Source organism: Oncorhynchus keta, chromosome 33 (assembly GCF_023373465.1).
Source record: "Oncorhynchus keta strain PuntledgeMale-10-30-2019 chromosome 33, Oket_V2, whole genome shotgun sequence".
Taxonomy (NCBI): Eukaryota; Metazoa; Chordata; class Actinopteri; order Salmoniformes; family Salmonidae; genus Oncorhynchus; species Oncorhynchus keta.
Window position 1 is genome coordinate 24,379,106 of NC_068453.1, and position 23,037 is coordinate 24,402,142.

General features: G+C 42.2%; 2 protein-coding genes across 5 annotated transcripts; both read right to left on the reverse strand.

Annotated features, from left to right (window-relative positions):
* Nucleotides 1-64: 64 nt before the first annotated feature.
* On the reverse strand, nucleotides 65-5,923 carry LOC118378801 (protein mono-ADP-ribosyltransferase PARP12-like). Of its 4 annotated transcripts, none has more exons than XM_052492550.1 (13): nucleotides 5,787-5,923; nucleotides 5,554-5,585; nucleotides 5,206-5,278; nucleotides 4,974-5,106; nucleotides 4,560-4,704; nucleotides 4,310-4,430; nucleotides 3,009-3,096; nucleotides 1,973-2,084; nucleotides 1,721-1,826; nucleotides 1,563-1,641; nucleotides 1,279-1,349; nucleotides 1,053-1,167; nucleotides 65-689 (listed from the first exon to the last, which is right to left on the reverse strand). In XM_052492550.1, coding segments are annotated over exons 1-10 (819 nt in total). In that variant the 5' UTR covers nucleotides 5,788-5,923; the 3' UTR covers nucleotides 65-689; nucleotides 1,053-1,167; nucleotides 1,279-1,349; nucleotides 1,563-1,633. The 4 variants fall into 4 exon arrangements, with proteins under 4 accessions (XP_052348510.1, XP_052348511.1, XP_052348509.1 ...); XM_052492551.1 differs by having other exon boundaries at nucleotides 1,721-1,887; XM_052492549.1 differs by having other exon boundaries at nucleotides 1,563-1,826.
* A 74-nt stretch (nucleotides 5,924-5,997) lies between these two features.
* LOC127914665 (protein mono-ADP-ribosyltransferase PARP12-like) lies at nucleotides 5,998-22,847 on the reverse strand. Its single transcript, XM_052492547.1, has 9 exons — nucleotides 22,700-22,847; nucleotides 15,598-15,707; nucleotides 13,593-13,839; nucleotides 12,512-12,656; nucleotides 9,053-9,188; nucleotides 8,258-8,378; nucleotides 7,696-7,774; nucleotides 7,343-7,548; nucleotides 5,998-7,133 (listed from the first exon to the last, which is right to left on the reverse strand). The coding sequence occupies exons 1-9, from the start codon at nucleotides 22,749-22,751 to the stop codon at nucleotides 7,078-7,080; spliced, it is 1,152 nt and encodes a 383-aa protein (XP_052348507.1). The 5' UTR covers nucleotides 22,752-22,847; the 3' UTR covers nucleotides 5,998-7,077.
* Between the last annotated feature and the right edge of the window lie 190 nt (nucleotides 22,848-23,037).

Sequence of the window (23,037 nt, forward strand, 5' to 3'; positions counted from 1 at the left end):
AGTCTGGAGCCAGAGATTTGAAGAGGAACTTTGAGTTCTGGAATAAGATGGCCTCAACAGTAGATACTTGAAAATCACCTTTATTCAAACTGAAGACAATGAGAAAATGTACATGCTAGAACATGTACAAAAGGCTTGTTCCTTTTGTACCATTGGCAGTGAGAGGGTTCTTTCTACAGATCACATTTTAAAAAAAGTATTGTGCAGATTGTCAGAAGCTACTTTTCTAATAACAGTATTGGTTTTTCAGTATATGCACACTGTCAGAACAAATAACAGGAAATACATGAATACATATGTAAACAAGTTTCATTTTTAGGAAGAAGTGGAATGGAAGGGGTTCCATCTCAGTCTTCACTGTGCACATGAAGAAATGGGTTTGAGAGGAAGCCACTTTAGACAATTGAGATGCACCCAAGGTACAGTGGAGGCTGGTGGGAGGAGCTATAGGAGGACGGGCTCATTGTAATGGCTGGAATGGAATGAAAGAAACGGAGTGAAACGTTTCCTTGTGTTTGATACCGTTCCAGCCATTACAATGAGCCTGTCCTTCTATAGCTCCTCCCACCAGCCTCCACTGCCAGGGTATTGCACTTTGCCCCTGACAGAGGACAGTGTCGTGGGCAGTGATTAGTTCAGGCGTCGAACAGATCGGGTGGTCTGAGTGGACAGGTTTCTTTGGGTCAGGGCTGCGAAAGACAAATCAAACAACTGTTAAGTCATGACAATAATGTTCTCCAACACAGGAAACGCTTGGCTTGGAGTTTGGATTGATCAAATCAATTAAACTATTCCTCAACCTTCAACCAACCGCTATCCTTTACCCGTTAGGCACTTGTCAAACTCATTCCACAAAGGGCCGAGTCTCGGCGGGTTTCCGATCCTCCCTTGTACTTGACTGATGAATGAAGGTCATCGATTAGAAAGGAACTCCCCTCACCTGGTGGTTTAGGTCGTAATTACAAGGAAAAACCAGCAGACACCAGGCCCTCCAGGGAATGAGTTTGACACCCCTGCTATAGGCACTTGTTCTGAGAAGATGACATATTTACCTGAGAAGTCCAGTTGATAGCTGAATCTCCTGGTAGTGAAGTTCATAGTTCCATTTGGGTTCTGCTGGTACTGGGCTTCAATGTCCTGGCTGGATACACTGCAGGTGTCGCTCCTCTACAGGATTAAGTCAACACACGCTGCTTGGTCATGTGTTTTTAATGTAGTAATATGAAGACTACTCTTATGGAGTCTGATGAGAGAGAGCAGTAAAACAGTTCATCTTACTTTGGCAAAGTCTTTCCAGCTTCCATCCACGTCTTGAAACTGCCAACGGGACCGTAAAACCCAATCCTCCACTGAGAGGACAGGAATTAGACATAGTTTTTCATTATTTGTCACATTGTACTGTTGTTACACATGGGTTCTCTCTAGCAGGTCAGAAAGGCCTTGACTAATGGCCAGGACATCTTCCTGACTACATGAGCAGACCAGGAAAAACTCTTGGCCCTAACCTAGACTTTGGTCAGTAAAACTCCTTGCTCTAGGTTCCCAGCCTGTATTGTCCATACCTGCTTGTTTGTTGAGCTTCACATTGAGTTCTCCTCACAATTCTTTTGGTCCCGGTGCGAACGTTGGTCTTTCACATGCCTGGAAGAGACACAGAACCGTTCAGGAGTGTTCCTAGACAGGTCACGTTATGGTACACCAGTATTTAAGTCAGTCGGACCTGAGAAGTCGAGGGTGTAGGAATATCTCCCAGCTTTGAAGCGTATCTGTCCCTTAGGGTTCTTCTGGTAGCGTCTCTCAATCCCAGCACTCTCCAGTGAGCAACTCTGGAAATAGCCACATATGATGTGCTGCTTTACCATGACTGTCTCCCTCCCCCTTTCTCACCTTAATGAGGGCATATACAATATACAATCTGTCATGTAGTGTGCTATTTGCAAGGGTTCAAGGAATAAAATAATGTCCCACTCACTGGAGTCTGGTATTCTATCCACACTCCCTCCTCACCCATGAACTCCCAGGTGTAGCCAGCAGAGGGAGGTGGTGAGGCAATTACAGTGGGGGCTGATTGGGCAATGGACAAGCTGCAAAGAAATAGTGAATTTACACTTCAGTGTAGCTGTGACAAACTAGGTATGAAACTATAGATGATCACACTTGCATGTGTCAGGAAAGTATGTAAAGTTATCTTGACACTGAGTTGAGGTCAAAGGGGAAACCAATCACATTTTAAATAATGTATATTTAATGCTATTATTATGTTGTGGCTATTTTGTTTTGGTGTTTGTAACTTTTTCTGTATAGATTTGATGAATATTTCTATTGAATAACACCTACAAGATTCCTATAGGCCAGTTTGTATACAGAAAGGCTGCGCTCCAGGCTGATTACATTGCAGATGGCGGCCAGATCTCACAACGCCTGGATGGGTTTAAATAATCAGCTAAACACATCATATAATACAGCTGCCTGAGTGCTCAGTCGATGATGCAATACAACGAAGGCAGTGAAGTTGACCTGGAACTTACCCATTCAAATAACTTTGGCAACACAACCATCACACAGGTTAAATTAATGAGGCAGGCGCCTAACGGTGTATATAGATGAGGCGGCATAATAAATGCTGTTCACCGTAGGTCCTAGGGGAAGAGGCTAGGGGCCAAAATACCTGCTGTTCACCGTAGGTCCTATCCGAGGGGAAGAGGCTTGGGGCCAAAATACCTGCTGTTCACCGTAGGTCCTATCCTAGGGGAAGAGGCTCGGGGCCAAAATACCTGCTGTTCACCGTAGGTCCTATCCTAGGGGAAGAGGCTCGGGGCCAAAATACCTGCTGTTCACCGTAGGTCCTAGGGGAAGAGGCTAGGGGCCAAAATACCTGCTGTTCACTGTAGGCCCTATCCTAGGGGAAGAGGCTAGGGACCAAAATATCTGCAGTTCACCGTAGGCCCTTTCCTAGGGGAAGAGACCAGGGGTCTAAATGGAATAAGGCTGTGGATGAAACCTCATACCTGCCATTCCCTGAGACGACGGAGTTGAACTTTGGACGCCGCCGGACGTTTCTCTGTACCCGGGTGGCTGAATTGGTCTGTGTCATAGCTGAAGAAGAAATACATACATATGCTAAGAGAAACCTTTGTATTGTACGGGAAAATGCTGTCTTGCAGGATATGCAAAGTGTTGTCAATTGCTCTACAACAACAAATAAACTTAAAGCGGTAATCAGCAGTTGAAACAAAAACAAATCCTTCTTCATGCCCCTGTTTTGGTAAAAAGGTAAGGGAGGAAGCTGGGGAAATGTAACCAATCTCAAATTCATAGAGATATGATTGCAAGGACTGACCATCCATGATATCAAAAGTATAGTTTTAACAATGCTTTGAGGCTATTAAATGTTAGTTTCAATTTACAAACACTGGAGTGAAACAAGCTTGTATTTGGGGTTCTGATGGGGTATGACAGTTGAACTAAGCTCACAAGGAATTTATAAGTTTTATTCTTCAAGAATCAATAGGTACATCTGTCACGCCCTGACCTTAGATATCATCTTTATGTCTTTATTTTGGTTTAGTCAGGGCGTGAGTTGGGGTGGGCATTCTATGTTTTTGTGTTCTATGTTTTCTATTTCTGTGTGTTTGGCCAGGTGTGGTTCTCAATCAGAGGCAGCTGTCTATCGTTGTCGCTGATTGAGAACCATACTTCGGTAGCCTTTTCCCACCTGTGTTTTGTCGGTAGTTGTTTTCTTTTTTTGTGTGTCTGCACCAGACAGAACTGTTTCGGTCGTTGTTGTTTTGTTATTCAGTGTTCAGTTCTATTAAAATAACATGAACACTTACCACGCTGCGCTTTGGTCCACTTCTTCAAACAGCGGTGACAATATCATTATGTCCAAAAAGTGATGAATAAACAGATCAATTCAATCCATACCGCAGAAGACCTGTCTTGTAGCGCAGTTGACATTTGAAGGTCATTTACTAATTGAGGCAAAATATGCAGCGTCTAAGTGAATGCAGTCTCCGCAAACGTGGTAACATTGCCTTTAAATGTCAATTGCGCTAAAGCGCAGATCTTCCACACTATGGATTGAATCAAACCCCAAGTGCCAGATCTCAACCCTGGTGTTCCCTCTATGCTACTGGCTACTTTCTCTGTCACATCACACTGTATGTGGTGGGATGAGGGACAAAACAGTCCATAATTGGGAGAGATTATGAATTTATAATAAGAAAAACTTGGTTTGTTTTTCCGCTGCACGTTTCCAAACGTTTTGCTACAGCGTGACCTAATGAATACGGCCCTGTGTGGAGTCTACCTGTGAAGTCTAAGGTGTAGCTGGTGCTCCCCACAGTGAAGTGGAAGGTCCCCTGAGGTCTGAGGATGTACTGTCGTTCCACATCACCACTACTGACTGAGGACAAGCCCTGACCTGGACCCTGGCGTCGGGAGAAAGGGGGGTGAGCAGAAAGAGAGAGAAATGAAATATGCAGGGAGAATTTCATTTTTATTTAATTCCAATTTAAAATGTATTATAGGACCATTTGGGAGTTTTCAGATTCACTCACCAAAGAACCGTATTCACGCCATATCATATTGTCTTTGAAATACCACCCGATGTCTTCACTTTGACCCTGAGGTAGGAACGTGAGTCGCCGTACCCTCATGGCAGCATTTTGAGCCTCAATCTGATCAAAATCTATATAGACCTGCCTAGAATACACAGAGCAGAAAGGCTACACACACAATCCACCTGTTTGTTCAAAAACATATGTCAGAACTGAGGTTACTGAACTATTGTATAACATATAACAAATACATAATCAGATCCGAGGTTTGAGTCTTAATTCTCTTAAAATACTTCCTCTCCTGTTCACCTCCTTGAACCAATATTATCTATCAAGGAAAGGGGACAAGGAATGAACACTATTCAAGACTATTGGGATGCAGCCTGTATAAAATAAATTTGTATGTACACTGACCCCATGTGTGATGGGAAGATGTTCATTCCTTTGGCCCCAGGCTGGCAGTAGTGGGTCTCGATCACATGGTCATTGCCAATACTAAGCCATCTCTCTCCTTCATACAGCTGCCACTCAACGTGGCTCCCCCTGGCTGTCGAAAAAGGAATAGCAATTGTGTGTCATCTGTTGCAGTTGCCCCCTTTGCACTGATCTTAAGGTCAGTTTCTGTAGTTCTTTCCCTTTAACTTACCTGAGGCAGACTGACTAGACGTGCTCTGCTCATAGTTCTCTTCCTCCTCCTCCTCTTCCTCCTCCTCATATTCCTTCAATAAGGATTAGACCGGTAATAAACGAGTCTGAAACTATTTCCTATAAATAATGTACATCTACAGAATGATATACCGGCAGGTCTATGAGCTCTTATTCATGGTTAAACACTTGATTTTCTGCTATGGCAGATTTATTGCTCAAGTAGTCAGCTGTGACATCAACATTAGCCATTTGACTATAAAGTGTTTTGTTGGTGTGTTATTGACAATAGTCTATGCAAACAATAATGCAACTGAGAAATGTTGACCTGTAATGCTCGTAAACTTACCAGATAACTATTGCCAAACCCACGTAATGACACTGTAAATAACAGATATGAAACGTAATCATTATAACAAAGTGAAAAATAATCTAGTCAATGATGAGCCGATTTTCTTGCTTTAGTACAACAACAAAAACTCCCAAAATATTAAATGGGTATTAAATCATGTCTAGAAAAGTTGAAAGGCTAGTTATTTAAATATAATAGTTAAATGGTTGTGTATAAATAACACTTCTTACTTTTAGTTGAAAATATAGAGTGGAAGTTTCATTCGTCTTTACACATCAGTCATGAATTTCTTTTGTACTGCTTTCACTTTCATTTCTTGGGTTTGACGGGCGCGTCTCTGTTTCGCATAAGACATAACCTTTCAGATTGGAGAACAAAGGGTTGGTGAAACGCAGATTTATTAGAACCAAGAAAAATCATGCAAACTACCAGAACACAAAATAAAATCATTGCAATTTATTCTGCTTTTAATCAAAACCTTATTACATGGAAACATACACTGTTTTTGTCTTTATTCATTGTGTACAGTAACAATACGGCAGTTTAAGCGTTCAATCACATGAAGGTACCTAGGACAAGCGTCAGCCCATTTTTAGGAACATTTTAACGCAGTGTTATTCCAACATTGTTACTACCACATTACTGTAGATTGTATTGAATTGATTTTCATAAAACATAATCAATTCATCATTGCTAAAAGTCAAACTGTTCAACTGTTCGTAACGGGATTTGTTTACTCACAGTTCTTCTGAGCATTTATTGCACCAATAAAAATATAACTAATCTAGGGGTAAAGTATAAAGTAAGTGGGCTGTTTATTCTGAAAAGCCATTTTAGAAATGAACACAAGCTAGATGACCAATGATGTGTATATACATCATTGGCTATGACCCTTGATTCAAATAAATGATTAAATTAAAATATTAAGGCTTTGAATTAGGGCTTTGAATATTCACGTCTTTTCAAACAACACCTGAGATAAAAGGTATGACCTACATTTCAACATCATGCACACACATGTTAACTAAATGTCCCAGTTACTTGATCATGGCAGTCTGCTACAGCATTCCTCATACATGTATACCCTACAAAGGCAAAGTGCAATATCTGCTTAAAATATTTAACAGACAAATCTGACTTCAAAGTCTTTTTCTGTCCAGACATACAGCAATTTCTGGTACTTCATGACATTCTGATTGACTGGGTTGTTCTTGTCAGGAAACTAAATACCTTATTATCACATATTACACCAGGCCATTACAACAGATCAAATGTTTCTTACCAAATTTGCAGATAATGCACGTTGCTTTTGCGGGGCAACAACAACAAAACACACAGAAAAAGGTAAACAGTTTGTTATTGTGCATGTTGTTTCATACACAGTGTGTACAGGAGTATATCCAATATCTGTAGTCCTTTTCTGCAATAGGCATTTATTCCCGTTCGTGAGCTAATGGCAGGTTATTGCATGTAAACATATTGCATGTAATAGCAACCCAACAATTCTGTTCATCATGCTCTCTAGACACGCCTGATGTTGCGCGTCGCCCTTGTAGACTGGTTGGTTTGCTTCATGGCTGCAAAAGACAGAGACATTTAGAGAATGCTTCAGACAAGGCCTAAATACATAGTCATTACATATTGCCATTCCGTTTCTAGAAAATCTAATTGATTGAGACCTACTATGAGAATGATGACCTTCAAAAGAGATCCCACTGAAGTTGTGTCTCCTCTAACATGAGTTACACATCATCTGCAAGGCGACACACGTCTTGAGGCCTCCTACCTGAGAAGTCCAGCTTGTAGGCCTGTCCGTTGACAGTGAGGGACATGGATCCATTGAAGTCCTTCTGGTACTGGTCTTCAATGTCAGCACTGTCTTTGAAGGTGTGCCAGCACCCACTTTTCCCCCCAAACTGCCAGTCTGGAGATTCACTCTGACCCGCTGGAGACATCTTCACTCTCTGGAAAGCAGACGTCACTCGACCAATTCTGTTCAATCAGAGAGACCGATTTGTTTGTCTCAAGTAAAACATCAATACATTCAAATCAGCACATTCAAATAATGAGGGTTTTATCTATGGCACAGTCGATGTCTTCTCCTAAAGGGGCAATCTGTTCGATTGTGTTTGAACTTACAGATTTCCGCTTTGAGGTGGTTGATACTTTGGACGACGGACAACTTTCCTCTTCCTCTTGCCGCTCACCTGTCTCATTTCTGACAAACACATAACAGAGAAACTAATAAGCAGCACAGACATTTTTTATTCACATATTTTCACTTTCCCAGTTACGTTGAGTCTTTCTGTTTTGAATGAGTCACAGACATGAGTGAGTCACAGACTGGCAACTGCTTGGCATCGACCACAAGGCACTACAGAGGGTAGCGTGTACGGCCCAGTACATCCCGGAGCTCTATAACAGGCGGTGTATGTATGTGTTTTTAGATATATATATATAAACTGTATAGCCACATTATTGTCATTTTATTGTGTTACTATTTCCTTTTTTTCTTTAGCAAATGTTTTACTTTTTAACTCTGCATTGTTGGGAAAGGGCTCGTCAGTAAGTATTTCACGGTAAAGATTTTACCAGTTGTATTTAACGCATGTGACAAATAAAATGTGATTTGATTGATTTGACATTAAAGTTTTAATGTCAATATAAGTGTTTGTCTGAGGTTTCTTTCAGTCCGACTCACGTCTGAATCGGATCTCGAAGATATCAGAGCCGATGTTGAACGTAAGAGAACCGTTACGGTTGAGTTGGAATTTCTTCTCGATCTCAGAACTCTGGATGGGGCCTGAGTTTCCCTTGGAATCCTGAGAGAAAAGACAAACACTCTTCCTGTCACTCAACAATGGTTTCTGTGACACGTTTTTTCTCTCGATAGCATTACATGTCATATGATATTATGTTTCTAAGCTGAATTAAGACTGGAGAAGAGGATTCCAGAGTTCCAGAAGAGGTTTCCATGGTTCAGTTTACTTCCTGACTTGACTGAATTGAAATAGAATAGACCTCAACCCTGGCATGTTCCTAAGTTCAGTTTACTTCCTGAATTGACTGAATTGAAATAGAATAGACCTCAACCCTGGCATGTTCCTAAGTTCAGTTTACTTCCTGAATTGACTGAATTGAAATAGAATAGACCTCAACCCTGGCATGTTCCTAAGTTCAGTTTACTTCCTGAATTGACTGAATTGAAATAGAATAGACCTCAACCCTGGCATGTTCCTAAGTTCAGTTTACTTCCTGAATTGACTGAATTGAAATAGAATAGACCTCAACCCTGGCATGTTCCTAAGTTCAGTTTACTTCCTGAATTGACTGAATTGAAATAGAATAGACCTCAACCCTGGCATGTTCCTAAGTTCAGTTTACTTCCTGAATTGACTGAATTGAAATAGAATAGACCTTAACCCTGGCATGTTCCTAAGTTCAGCTTCTAAAGATAATGGTACACTTGGAGTTGTTGCCTGGTGTTCTGCTGTACCTTTTCTCCATACTTGGTCCAGCCTTTGCCACTCGAGTAGAACCAGATCCACTCTGTCTGCTGACCATCCAAACGCCTCACTCTCAGATTATTCTTACCGCGGACTCTCATCGCCTTGAAATCTATACTCACTTTGCTACAGAGAGAGAATAGAAAGAGACAAGACAGAGGGAGAGGGGTGGGAGTCTCAATTACCAAAATAATTATTTCAAAGTCATTGAAAGACTTTAGATCAACCAAACCAAACCCATATATATATATAGTGTCAAGAAAAAGTATATGAACCCTTTGGAATGACCTGGATTTCTGCATAAAATGGTCATCAAATTTGAGCTGACCTTCAACTAAGACACAACAATAGATACACACAGTCTGCTTAAACTAATAACACACAAACAATTATACGTTTTCATGTTTTATTGAACACACTGTGTAAACATTCACAGTGCAGGCTGGGAAAAGTATGTGAACCCTTGGATTTAATAACTGGTTGACCCTCCTTTGAAAGCAATAACCTCAACCAAACGTTTTCTGTAGTTGCAGACCAGACCTGCACAACGATCAGGAGGAATTTTGGACCATTCCTCTTTACAAAACTGTTTCAGTTCAGCAATATTCTTGTGATGTCTGGTGTGAACTGCTCTATTGAGGTCATGCCACAGCATCTCAATGGGGTTGAGGTCAGGACTCTGACTGGGCCACTCCAAAAGGCCTATTTACTTTTGTTGAAGACATTCTGTTGTTGATTTACTTCTGTGTTTTGGGTCATTGTACTGTTGCATCACCCAACTTCTGTTGACCTTCAATTGGCAGACAGATAGCCTTACATTCTTCTGAAAAATGTCTTGATAAACTTGGGAATTCATTTTTCTGTCGATAATAGCAAGATGTCCAGGCCCTGCAGCAAAGCAGCCCCAAATCATGAAGCTCCCGCCACCATACTTTACAGTTGGGATGAGGTTTTGATGTCGGTGTGCTGTGCCTTTTTCTCTCCACATAGTGTTGTGTGTTCCTTCCAAACAACTCAACTGTAGGTTTCATCTGTCCACAGAATAGTTTGCCAGTAACGCTGTGGAACATCCAGGTTGCAAACTTCAGACGTCCAGCAATGGTTTTTTTGGACAGCAGTGGCTTCTTCTGTGGTGTTCTCCCAACACTATTCTTGTTTAGTGTTTTATGTATCGTAGACTTATCAACAGAGATGTTAGCATGTTCCAGAGATTTCTGTAAGTCTTTAGCTTACACTCAAGGATTCTTCTTAAACTCATTGAGTATTCTGCTCTATGCTCTTGCAGTCATCTTTGCAGGAAGGCCACTCCTAGGGAGAGTAGCAACAGTGCTGAACTTTCTCCATTTATAGACAATTTGTCTTACCGTGGATTGATGAACATCAAGGCTTTTAGAGATACTTTTATAACCCTTTCCAGCTTTATGCAAGTCAACAATTCTTAATCTTAGGTCTTCTGACATCTCTTTTGTCCGAGGCTTGCTTCTTGTGAATTGCAAACTCAAATTTTGTGAGGATTTTATATAGGGTAGGGCAACTCTTACCAACATCTCCAATCTTGTCTCATTGATTGGACTCCAGGTTAGCTGACTCCTGACTCCAATTAGCATTTGGAGAAGTCATTAGCCTCGGGGTTCACATACTTTTACAACCTAGACTGTGAATGTTTAAATGATGTGTTCAATATAGACAAGAAAAGAACAATAATTTGTGTGTTATTATTTCAAGCACACTGTGTGCATCTATGGTTGTGACTTAGATGAAGGTCAAATCAAATTTTATGAACAATTTATGCAGAAATCCAGGTAATTCCAAAGGGTTCACATACTTTTTCTTGCCACTGTATATATACAATACCAGTCAAGTCTGGACACATCGACTCATTCAAGGGTTTTTCTTTATTTTTACTATTTTCTACATTGTAAAATAACAGTGAAGTGACATCAAAACTATGAAATAACACATATGGAATCCCGTAGTAAGAAAAAAGTGTTAAACAGATTCAAAGTAGCCACCCTTTGGCTTGATGACAGCTTTGCACACTCTTGGCATTCTCTCAACCAGCTTAGTGAGGTACGCAGTCACCTGGAATGCATTTCAATTAACAGGTGTGCCTTGTTAAAAGTACATTTTTGGAATTACTTTCCTTCTTTATGCATTTCGGCCAATCAGTTGTTTTGTGACAAGGTAGGGGTGGTATACAGAGGATAGCCCTATTTGGTAAAAGAACAGCTAAAATAAGCAAAGAAAAACGACAGTCCATCATTACTTTAAGACATGAAGGTCAGTCAATCCGGAACATTTCCAGAACTTTTAAAGTTTCTTCAAGTGCAGTCACAAAAACTATCAAGCGATATGATGAAACTGTCTCTCTTGAGGACCGCCATAGGAAAGGAAGACCCAGAGTTACCTCTGCTGCAAAGAATAAGTTCATTAGTTACCAGCATCCGAAATTGCAGCCCAAATAAATGCTTCACAAGGTACAAGTAACAGACACATTTCAACATCAATTGTTCAGAGGAGACTGCATGAATCAGACCTTCATGGTTGAATTGCTGTAAATAAACCACTACTAAAGGACACCAATAAGAAGAAGATACTTACTTGGCCAAGAAACAAGAACAATGGACATTAGACCGGTGGAAATCTGTCCTTTGGTCTGATAAGTCCCAATTTGAGATTTTTGGTACCAACCGCCGTGTCTTTGTGAGCAGTAGAGTAGGTGAACACATTATCTCCGCATGTGTGGTTCCCACCGGGAAGCATGGAGGAGGTAGTGTGATGGTATGGGGGTGCTTTGCTGGTGACACTGTCTGTGATTTATTTAGAACTCAAGGCACACTTAACCAGAATGGCTACCACAGCATTCTGCAGCGATATGCCACCCCATCTGGTTAGCGCTTAGTGGGACAATCATTTGTTTTTCAACAGGGCAATGACCCAACACACCTACAGGCTGTGTAAGGGCTATTTGACCAAGATGGAGAGTGATGGAGTACTGCATTAGATGACAATTGAGATGGTTTGGGATGAGTTGGACCACAGAGTGAAGGAAAAGCAGCCAACAAGTGCTCAGCATATGTGGGAACTCCTTTAAGACTTTTGGAAAAGCATTCCAGGTGAAGCTGGTTGAAATAATGCTAAGAGTTTATCAAGGCAAAGGGTGGCTACTTTGAAGAATCTCAAAAATATATATATATTTTGATTGGTTTAACACTTATTTGGTTACTATATGATTCCATCTGTGTTATTTCATAGTTTTGATGTCTTCACTATTATTCTACAACACAGAGAATTTAAAAAAATAATGAACAACCCTTGAATGAGTAGGTGTGTCCAAACTTTTGACTGGTACTGTATATATATTGTATATACAGACAATGTATGTAGGCCTATCTGGCTCTGAACAAAACTAACACCATCAGGTGTATGGCCAGCTAATGTCACCTTACCCGTGGGGGGTGTTGTAGATATTGATGCCCTTAATGTTGGGTTGGGAGTACTGTCCCTCCAAAATGTGATCGTTGGCAATGTCCTTCCAGCCATGTCCATCTTCCAACTGCCATTTGTATGGCCCGCTAATGTCACGCTGAGCCCCTGACAGTGGAGCACAAAATGGATACAGGTAAATTACACTCACAACACACTCATTCGTTGCATCCATACATATCTCTGTTCATGGTCACAAACACAAACATAATAACTTGATTAGGCCATTGTCCATTTTCAGTCTTGGTCAATTAACATTTTTACACATTTCAAGGTTTATGGATTGAATGGAAGCAAACTTGTCGACTCCCTCCCTTCCTCTCTGACCCTATTACAGCCTAGTACACGTCTCACCTCTAGATGAAGAACTTTCCCTGGCCCGGTCTCCTCTTCTCACTCCAGATGAAGACCTCCTCCTTTCTCTCCCACTTCCTCCTCTCCCTGCAGATAAAGACATCCTCCTGTCCCTCCTTCCACCTCCTCTCCCTGCAGATAAAGACCTCCTCCTGTCTCTCCTCCCACCTCCTCCTCTCCCTGCAGATAAAGACCTCCTCCTGTCCCTCTTCCCACCTCCTCCTCTCCCTCCAGATAAAGACCTCCTCCTGTCCCTCCTTCCACCTCCTCCTCTCCCTCCAGATAAAGACCTCCTCCTGTCCCTCCTTCCACCTCCTCCTCTACCTCCAGATGAAGACCTCCTTTCTCTTCCACCTCCTCCTCTCCCTCCAGATACAGACCTCTTCCTGTCCCTCCTTCCACCTCCTCCTCTACCTCCAGATGAAGACCTCCTCCTTTCTTTCCCACCTCCTCCTCTCCCTCCAGATAAAGACCTCCTCCTGTCCCTCCTTCCACCTCCTCCTCTACCTCCAGATGAAGACCTCCTTTCTCTCCCACCTCCTCCTCTACCTCCAGATAAAGACTTCCTCCTGTCCCTCCTTCCACCTCCTCCTCTACCTCCAGATGAAGATCTCCTCCTTTCTCTCCCACCTCCTCCTCTACCTTCAGATAAAGACTTCCTCCTGTCCCTCCTTCCACCTCCTCCTCTACCTCCAGATGAAGATCTCCTCCTTTCTCTCCCACCGCCTCCTCTTCTCCCTCCAGATAGAGACCTCCTCCTTTCCCTCCTCACACTAACTCCATCACTGTCAGAGGAGGAGCTGAGGTGCTTGAGGCGACACTTGGCTCCATAGCGACAGTTGCCTCTCAGTGCGTATTTGCAGACGTGTAGGTAGTGGCACCTTTTCCCATCCCGGCAGTGACCACTGTTGTAGTACCGGCAAGGCTCTTCCTGATCCTAATCAAATATAATATAATCAATTAAACTGAAATAGATATGACAGGATGACTTTTGACTTTTTCCACATTTTTGTTACGTTACAGCTTTATTCTAAAATGGAATAGATTTAAAAAAAATCCTCAGCAATCTACACACCATTCCTCATAACTACAAAGCAAAAACAGGTTTGTAAAATAGAAATACTTTATTTACATAAGTATTCTAACGCTGTACTATGAGACTCGAAATTGAGCACAGGTGCATCCTGTTTCCATTGGTCATCCTTAATGTTTCAACAACTTGATTGGAGTCCACCTGTAGTAAATTCAATTGATTTGACATGATTTGGAAAGGCACATACCTGTCTATATAAGGTTGACAGTACATGTCAGAAAAAAAACCTAGCCATGAGGTAGAAGGAATTGTCCGTAGAGCTCCGAGACAGGATTGTGTCACGGCACAGATCTGGGGAAGGGTACCAAAAAATGTCTGCAGCATTGAAGGTCCCCAAGAACACAGTGGCCTCCATCATTCTGAAATGTAAGAAGTTTGGAACCACCAAGACTCTTCCAAGAGCTAGACGCCTGGCCAAACTGAGCAATCGGAGGAGAAGGCCCTTGGTCAGGGAGGTGACCAAGAACCCGATGGTCACTCTGACAGAGCTCTAGAGTTTCTCTGTGGAGATAGGAGGACCTTACAGAAGGACAACCATTCCTGCAGCACTCCACCAATCAAGCCTTTATGGTAGAGTGGCCAGACGGAAGCTGGCCACTCTACCATAAAAGGCACAGTGGCCACTCTCAGTAAAAGGCACATGACAGGCCACTTGGAGTTTGCCAAAAGGCACCTAAAGACTCTCTGACCGTGAGAAACAAGATTCTCTGGTCTGATGAAATCAAGATTGAAGTCTTTTTTTTTCAGCAGCAGGGACTGGGAGACGAGTCAAGATCGAGGCAAAGATGAACGGAGCAAAGTACAGAGAGATCCTTGATGAAAACCTGCTCCAGAGCACTCAGGACCTCAGACTGGGGCGAAGGTTCAACTTCCAACAGGACAACATCCCTAAGCACACAGCCAAGACAAGGCAGGAGTGGCTTCGGGACACGTCTCTGAATGTCCTTGAGTGGCCTAGCCAGAGCCCGGACTTGAACCCGATCGAACATCTCTGGAGAGACCTGAAAATAGCTGTGCAGCGATGCTCCCCATATCACCTGACAGAGTTTGAGAGGATCTGCAGAGAAGAATGGGAGAAACTCCCCAAATACAATTGTGCCACGCTTGTAGCGTCATACCCAAGAAGACTCATTGCTGTAATCACTGCCAAAGGTGCTGAGTAAAGAGTCTGAATACTTATGTAAATGTGATATTTCAGTTTTTTTTTTTTTGTACATTTGCAAAACTGTCTACAAATCTGTTTTTGCTTTGTCATTATGGGGTATTGTGTGTAGATTGATGAGGGGGAAAAAATATTTTATAAATGTTAGAATAAGGCTGTAATGTAACAAAATGTGGAAAAAAGTCAAGGGGTCTGAAAAAGGCACTATATTTGTTAACTATCAGTGTTTGGATGAAAGCATTCTCTAAATTACCATATTACATAGATAGTTCACATTTTTCTTTTTAGAAGGAATTATATGGGATTCCATTTGTAAAGTTGAACAGTTCATTTGTACAGGCTATTTTATTTTATTTTTTACATAAAATGTTTAATTTGAGCCCCAGATCGAAACTACTAAAAAAAAGGATGCTTGATATTTTTACAGACTTAGTTCTGACCTGTCGGGTTCCTGCTGCATCACTGTCTGATTCCTCTTCTGTAGCACTGCTCTCAGAGTTACTCTCAGAGCAGCTGAAGTTCTCCTGGTAGCTGTTCCCTTGACTAGGGTCTGGACAGGGGGAAAAAATAGAAATAAAATAGAATTTAATAGAATAATAGGAAATAGAAGAGAAGCTGTGCTTACAGTGTGATATTGGATCAGTGTGATATCAAATTGTGTTTTGTACACTGTAAAAAAAATCCTGTAATTGTCACAGAAAATAACTGTATAATCAACAGTAACAAACTGTATAAGCTGAATACAGTAGGTTACCATATATTACATTGCATTGTAGGGAAAAATGTAAAGACTGGGAAATATTTAAAGTATTTTGTAATGCAAATAAATGCTACCTAAAAAACAGTAGCAGTTCATTTACACAATACATTTAATATTTAATTCTTTGTTAATTGGTACCTGTTTTGTTATTTTATATGCATTTATGGCAGTGTTGTTTTATATTATACAAAAAAATATACATTCAGAAAGGCACAACATACAAATAAATCATTTTCCATTGTTAAAAGTAAATCACAAAAATGGGAGCTACATGTAAAATGCAGGCCCCTTGTGGAAATTAGGAGAATAATATGAGTGAGTATTTTCAATGTGATGTACACTGAGTGTACAAAACACTAGTAACACCTGCCTTTTCCATTACATAAACCTTGTCTGGAGGTTAGTTAACACACTGTCCAAAGAAGGGCCAGAGGTATACAGAATGGTGTCGTCTGCGTAGAGGTGGATCAGAGAATCACCAGCAGCAAGAGCGACATCATTGATGTATACAGAGAAGAGAGTCGGCCCGAGAATTGAACTCTGTGGCACCCCATAGAGGCTGCCAGAGGTCCGGACAAAAGGCCATCCGATTTTACACACTGAACTCTGTCTGAGAAGTAGTTGGCGAACCAGGCGAGGCAATCATTTGAGAAACCAAGGCTGTTGAGTCTGCCAATAAGAATGTGGTGATTGACAGAGTCGAAAGCCTTGGCCAGGTCGATGAATAATGTCTCTTATTGATGGCGGTTATGATATTGTTTAGGACCTTGAGCGTGGCTGAGGTGCACCCATGACCAGCTCTGAAACCAGATTGCATAGCGGAGAAGGTCAGGTGGGATTCGAAATGGTCGGTAATCTGTTTGTTAACTTGGCTTTCGAAGACCTTAGAAAGGCAGGGTAGAATAGATATAGGTCTGAAGTTTGGGTCTAGAGTGTCTCCCCCTTTCAAGAGGGGGATGACCACGGCAGCTTTCTAATCTTTGGGAATCTCAGATGACACGAAAGAGGGGTTGAACAGGCTAGTAATAGGGGTTGCAACAATTTCGGCAGATCATTTTAGAAAGAGAGAGTCCTGATTGTCTAGCCCGGCTGATTTGTAGGGGTCCCGATTTTTCAGCTCTTTCAGAACATCAGCTATCTGGATTTGGGTGAAGGAGAAATGGTGAGGTTTGGGCGAGTGGGGGGTGCAGGCTGTTGACCGGGGTAGGGGTAGCCAGGTGGAAAGCAAGGCCAGCTGTGGAAAAATGCTAATTGAAATTCTGAATTATAGTGGATTTATCGGTGGTGACAGTGTTTCCTAGCCTCAATGCAGTGGGCAGCTGGGAGGAGGTTCTCTTATTCTCCATGGACTTTACACTTTTTTGAGTTTGTGCTACAGAATGCAAATTTCTGCTTGAAAATGCTAGCCTTAGCTTTCCTAACTGCCTGTGTATATTGGTTCCTAACTTCCCAGAAAAGTTGCATATCACAGGGGTTATTCGATGCTAATGCAGAACGCCACAGGATGTTTTTGTGCTGGTCAAGGGCAGTCAGGTCTGGCCGGGGTGTTAAGCATGTCCCAGTTTAGGTCACCTAGCAGCACGAGCTCTGAAGATAGATAGGGTCAATCAATTAAAATATGGTGTCCAGGGCACAGAGGGTGGTCTATAGCAACCGGCAACGGTGAGAGACTTGTTTCTGGAAAGGTGGATTTTTAAAAGTAAAAGCTTGAATTGTTTGGGTACAGACCTGGATAGTAAGACAGAACTCTGCAGGCTATCTCTGCAGTAGATTGCAACACCGCACCCTTTGGTAGTTCTATCTTGTCGGAAAATGTTATAGTTAGGGATGGAAATTTCAGGGTTTTTGTTGGTCTTCCTAAGCCAGGACATGGCTAGGACATCCGGGTTGGCAGAGTGTGCTAAAGCAGTGACTAAAACAAACTTAGGGAGGAGGCTTCTAATGTTAACATGCATGAAATCAAGGCTTTTACAGTAACAGAAGTCAACAAATGAGAGCACCTGGGGAGTAGGAGTGGAGCTAGGCACTGCAGGGCCTGGATTAACCTCTAAATCACCAGAGGAACAGAGGAAGAGTAGGATGAGGGTTCGGCTAAAGGCTACCAGGACTGGTCGTTTAGTGCATTCAGAGCAGAGCGTAAAAGGAGCATGTTTCTGGGCGCGATAAAATAGATTCAAGGCATAATGTACAGACAAAGGTATGGTAGGATGTGAGTACATTGGAGGTAAACCTAGGCATTGAGTAATGATGAGAGAGATATTGTCTCTAGAGACGTTTGAACCAGGTGATGTCACCGCATATGTGGGAGGTGGAACTAAATGGTTGGTTAAGGCATATCGAACAGGGCTAGAGGCTCTACAGTGAAATAAGACAATAATCACTAACCAGGACAGTAATGGACAAGGCATATTGATATTAGGGAGAGGCATACGTAGCCGAGTGATCATAGGGGTCCAGTGATTGGATGGGCTGGTAGAGACACAGCAATTCAGACAGCTAGCAGTCCGGGGCTACCAAGCTAGCAGAAGGGCCTTAGAGGGACGTCAAGACAGAGGAATGTCTGTTTTAGCCTCCGCGTGTGGTGACGTCGATAGACCAGTCGTGATGGATTACTAAGGTTCTGAGTAGCAGAGGAGTCCAAGTCCAATTGGCAAAATAGGTATAGTGGCCCAAGAAATTGGCCGATGGATCTATTCAGCTAACAGTCCAATATGCTCTAGACAGCTAGCGGGCCGCGGCTAGCAAATGGACATTTAGGGGACGTCAAGACGTAGGCGCCAGTTGAGTACTCCCTCGAGCAGATTACACCGGAAGTCCAGTCATGAAGGATCGGCGGGGTTCCGTGCCCCGTACCGGCAGTAGAAGAGGTCCGGGTATTGAGGCTCAGGAGTGGCTGGTGGGCCTCTTCAGCTAGCCGGGAGCTCCAGGCTAATTGGTGCTTGGTTCGGGACAGAAGTTAGCCAGGAGTAGTCACTCAGATTGCAGCTAGCTAGCTGAGATGATCCAGGTGAAAATGTCCAGAGCTTGCGGTAGGAATCTGGGGATATGGACAGAAAATAGGTCTGGTATGCTCTGGTTTGAATCGCGTTGTACAAACTGGCGAGAGAGTTTGCTCTGGGAAGGTGACCCAGATTTACCTAGGGGTCGCTCCTCTTTCAGTCGTGCCCCAGACACTAGAGGTCGACCGATTATGATTTTTCAACGCTGATACCGATTACTGGAGGGGGGTGATGACCCTCCCACTCTGTCTGCCATATTCTTTCTCTTTGCTCTTTTTTTCCTTATTAGGATGTCGGTGGGCGGAACTGGGAGGGTCGTCAGAGACATGGGACACCTAGGCCCGGGTGTGTCCCGGGATAAATACACATCTTTCTCCATTCATTGACGAGACTCTCTCTCTGCAGACACACTTATAGATTTTGGCTGTGGCATTTTTGTGGCCCGTTTGTTTGCTTTGGCACCTTTCAACATCCCTCTTATCACATTTATGCACGCAAACACTCACTACACTACTGATTACTGACTACACACACCATTGTTAATTGAATTTACTTCAGTTAATAAATATATTTTGTTATTCCTTATCTCCACGTTGCCTCCCTTTTTGTTATGAACTTCGAGCCGGTTCGTGACAACAGCATATGACAGACAGTTTGTGGTCGGAGCACGTCGCTGGAGCCGCTGACCCCAATATGGTGTAATTGCAAATGCAATTCAGGGCTTTTTTTGATGTCGTCATTTGTACTCAAGTTAGTTCCGAAGTCATAGGCAGAAGTATCTTGATTCTATGTTTAGCAGAGATCTGTGTGAAGTGATATGGTAGGGGAAAACACCTCTAACGACGCACTAAGCTGTGTTACGAGTGGTCTGAGGCATCTGGTAAGTAACAAGCGTTTTCAAGTGCAACTTCAGTAAAAATGGTTTTGGGAAACAGCTCGGAGATTTAACGATGCTCCGACGAAGGTTCTAACCCTGGCCTGTGTGGTACAGTCTTTCATGTGTAGTAGTTTGTTGCATTACATTGCTCAGTTTATCCTTTGTCAACTTTGAATTCCATCTAAGCCACAGATTATTACGTCCTCCAATTTGTACATGACCTTTTATAGCACTTTGAGAGCAAGCAGCCCAAGCCTCCAATGGCAGGTAACTCCGTTTTTAAAGCTGTGATTCACAGTCACACTCTGACCACAATTTGAACGCTGCAGCTGAGACTAAATTATGTTTAGGGACACACACTGAGACCCAAAGTATGACTTGACATGGGATTCATGAGGGAGACACATTTGTAATATTTGTTTGGTCTTAGATGTCATAGACTATAGTGTTCTTATACATATTTTTAAAGCATTTGATATGGATGAGCATAGTTTTGTTTGAAACTTTCTCTGGTTTTGATAATTACTTTAAACAATATATTTTGCAACCCTAGTTACAGGCCTGTTGTGGCCTGTAAACCATGAGTTTCAGTCCTGTAAGCCATGAGTTTCAGGCCACGGTTTAAGGCTTTATGTTAAGGTATACTGTATGTCATAGCTCAATTATAATGATCTTCGCCTAGGAACTCACTTGGTGAAGGCCACAGGACTGAAAATGAACAAATTCAACAACTACGTCTCTCATGAACAAATACAGTCATGGGAGGTAACTCTACAATTCAAAGGCAAGGCACACTGGAGGCTTAAATGTAAGTATACCTTACTCAAAAGAAACTGCATTTGTTTTACTCATATGAAGATAGTACTGCTCACTTCAGCTATTTAAGTTTCTTAACTTCCCTTTTCCCCCCTCAATGTTTGAGAAGCCAGAACTTATCCGGTTTTACAGTGTGTAATGCTGTCCTCCTGCTTATTATGGGGTTTAGACTGAATGCAGTGTTAAATGTGTTTCCCACAATTGATAACAGCAATATGGACCTGGTTAAATTGACAAGAAGGATTTTGATTTACACTATACATACAAAAGCATGTGGACACCCCTTCAAATGAGTGGATTCGGCTATTTCAGCCACACCCATTGCTGACAGGTGTATGGCATCAAGCGCACTGCCATGCAATCTCCATAGACAAGCATTGTTAGTAGAATGGCCTTAATGAAGACCTGTGACTTTCAACGTGGCACCGTCATAGGATGCTACCTTTCCAACAAGTCAGTTCGTTAAATGTCTTCCCTGCTAAAGCTGCCCCGGTCAACTGTAAGTGCTGCTATTGTGAAGTGGAAACATCTAGGAGCAACAACAGAACGGGACCGCCGAGTGCTGAAGTATGTAAAAATTGTCTGTCCTTGCAGCACTCACTACCGAGTTCCAAACTGTCTCCGGAAGCAACATCAGCACAAGAACTGTTCATCAGGAGCTTCATTAAATGGATTTCCATGGCCGAGCAGCCACACACAAGCCTAAGATCACCATGCGCAATGACAGTGGTGTAAAGCTCGCCGCCATTGGACTCTGGAGCAGTGGAAATGCATTTTCTCTGGAGTGATGAATCACGCTTCACCATCTGGTAGTCCAACTGGGTTTGGTGGATGCCAGGAGAAAGCTACCTACCCCAATGCATGCTGCCAACTGTAAAGTTTGGTAGAGGAGGAATAATGGTCTGGGGCTGTTTTTCGTGGTTTGGGTTAGACCCCTTTGTTCCAGTGAAGGAAAATCTTAACACTACAGCATACAATGACATTCTTGACAATTCTGTGCATCCAACTTTGTGGCAATGGGGAAGACCCTTTCCTGTTTCAGCATGATAATGCCCCGATACACAGAGTGAGGTCCACACACAAATGGTTTGTTGAGATCGGTGTGGAAGAACAAAGCCCTGACCTCAATCCCATCAAACACCTTTGGGATGAATTGGAACGCTGACTGCATGCCAGGCCTAATCACCCAACATCAGTTGCCTGACCTTACTAATGCTTTTGTGGCTGAATTGAAGCAAGTCCCTGCAGCAATGTTTCAACATCTAGTGGAAAGCCTTCCCAAAAGAGTGGAGGCTGTTATAGCAGCAAAGGGGGGACCAACTCCATATTAATGCCCATGATTTGGAATGAGATGTACAACGAGCAGATGTCCACATACTTTTGGTCATGTAGTGAAGCTGCGTATAGGCATGGCTTCCTTGTTTTCAGTCTACCAGTTTGTCTATCCTGAGCATTATAGGACATCGTTATGAATTACAGAAATGAAAGTGAAAGCATGTTAGAATTTGCTAGAAACAAAATCCTACTATCATAGTAACTTTACCATAACGACTATACCTGAGAACAAAGTAAACATAGAAATGTGAATTTTATATAAAACACAAGGGGGGACCAACTCCATATTAATGCCCATGATTTGGAATGAGATGTACAACGAGCAGATGTCCACATACTTTTGGTCATGTAGTGAAGCTGCGTATAGGCATGGCTTCCTTGTTTTCAGTCTACCAGTTTGTCTATCCTGAGCATTATAGGACATCGTTATGAATTACAGAAATGAAAGTGAAAGCATGTTAGAATTTGCTAGAAACAAAATCCTACTATTATAGTAACTTTACCATAACGACTATACCTGAGAACAAAGTAAACATAGAAATGTGAATTTTATATAAAACACCTAAATTAACTTTAACGTGTTGTCAAGTTCGCTAGGACCTATTGAATCAAAGCCGTCTGTCCGACACGAAACAACAACAATTCACGCATCATATCGCTTGACATGAAACATAAATATTACAAGGGAAGGGGATATAATAAAATAAAACATTGTAAGGAAATAATCTAACCAGTTCATATATAATGCGTCTTACCATTTACGCTGCTGGACGCCATGGGAGAATAGTAATAGCTTTCGTTTTCCATTGAATAGCCCGCAAACCAGTGAAGCTTGCTCAATCATTTTACATTAAGGACAGATCGAAATTTACGGAGCAGGGGTTGTCAAACTTTTTTATTTTGCTTTGGGGAGGGTTGTGTGTGTTTAAAAAAAATTGGGCACAGGCGGTGGTAGTGTGTTTTTTTTCCTATGTTTACATTGACTCTCTTGCATTTTTTTACGATATAATTCTTCCATCCTATTCAAATGTCCCCATCTGCTTGTATGCGCCTCCCCTATAATCAAGGTGTTTTAGTACTTCCCTTATGCACT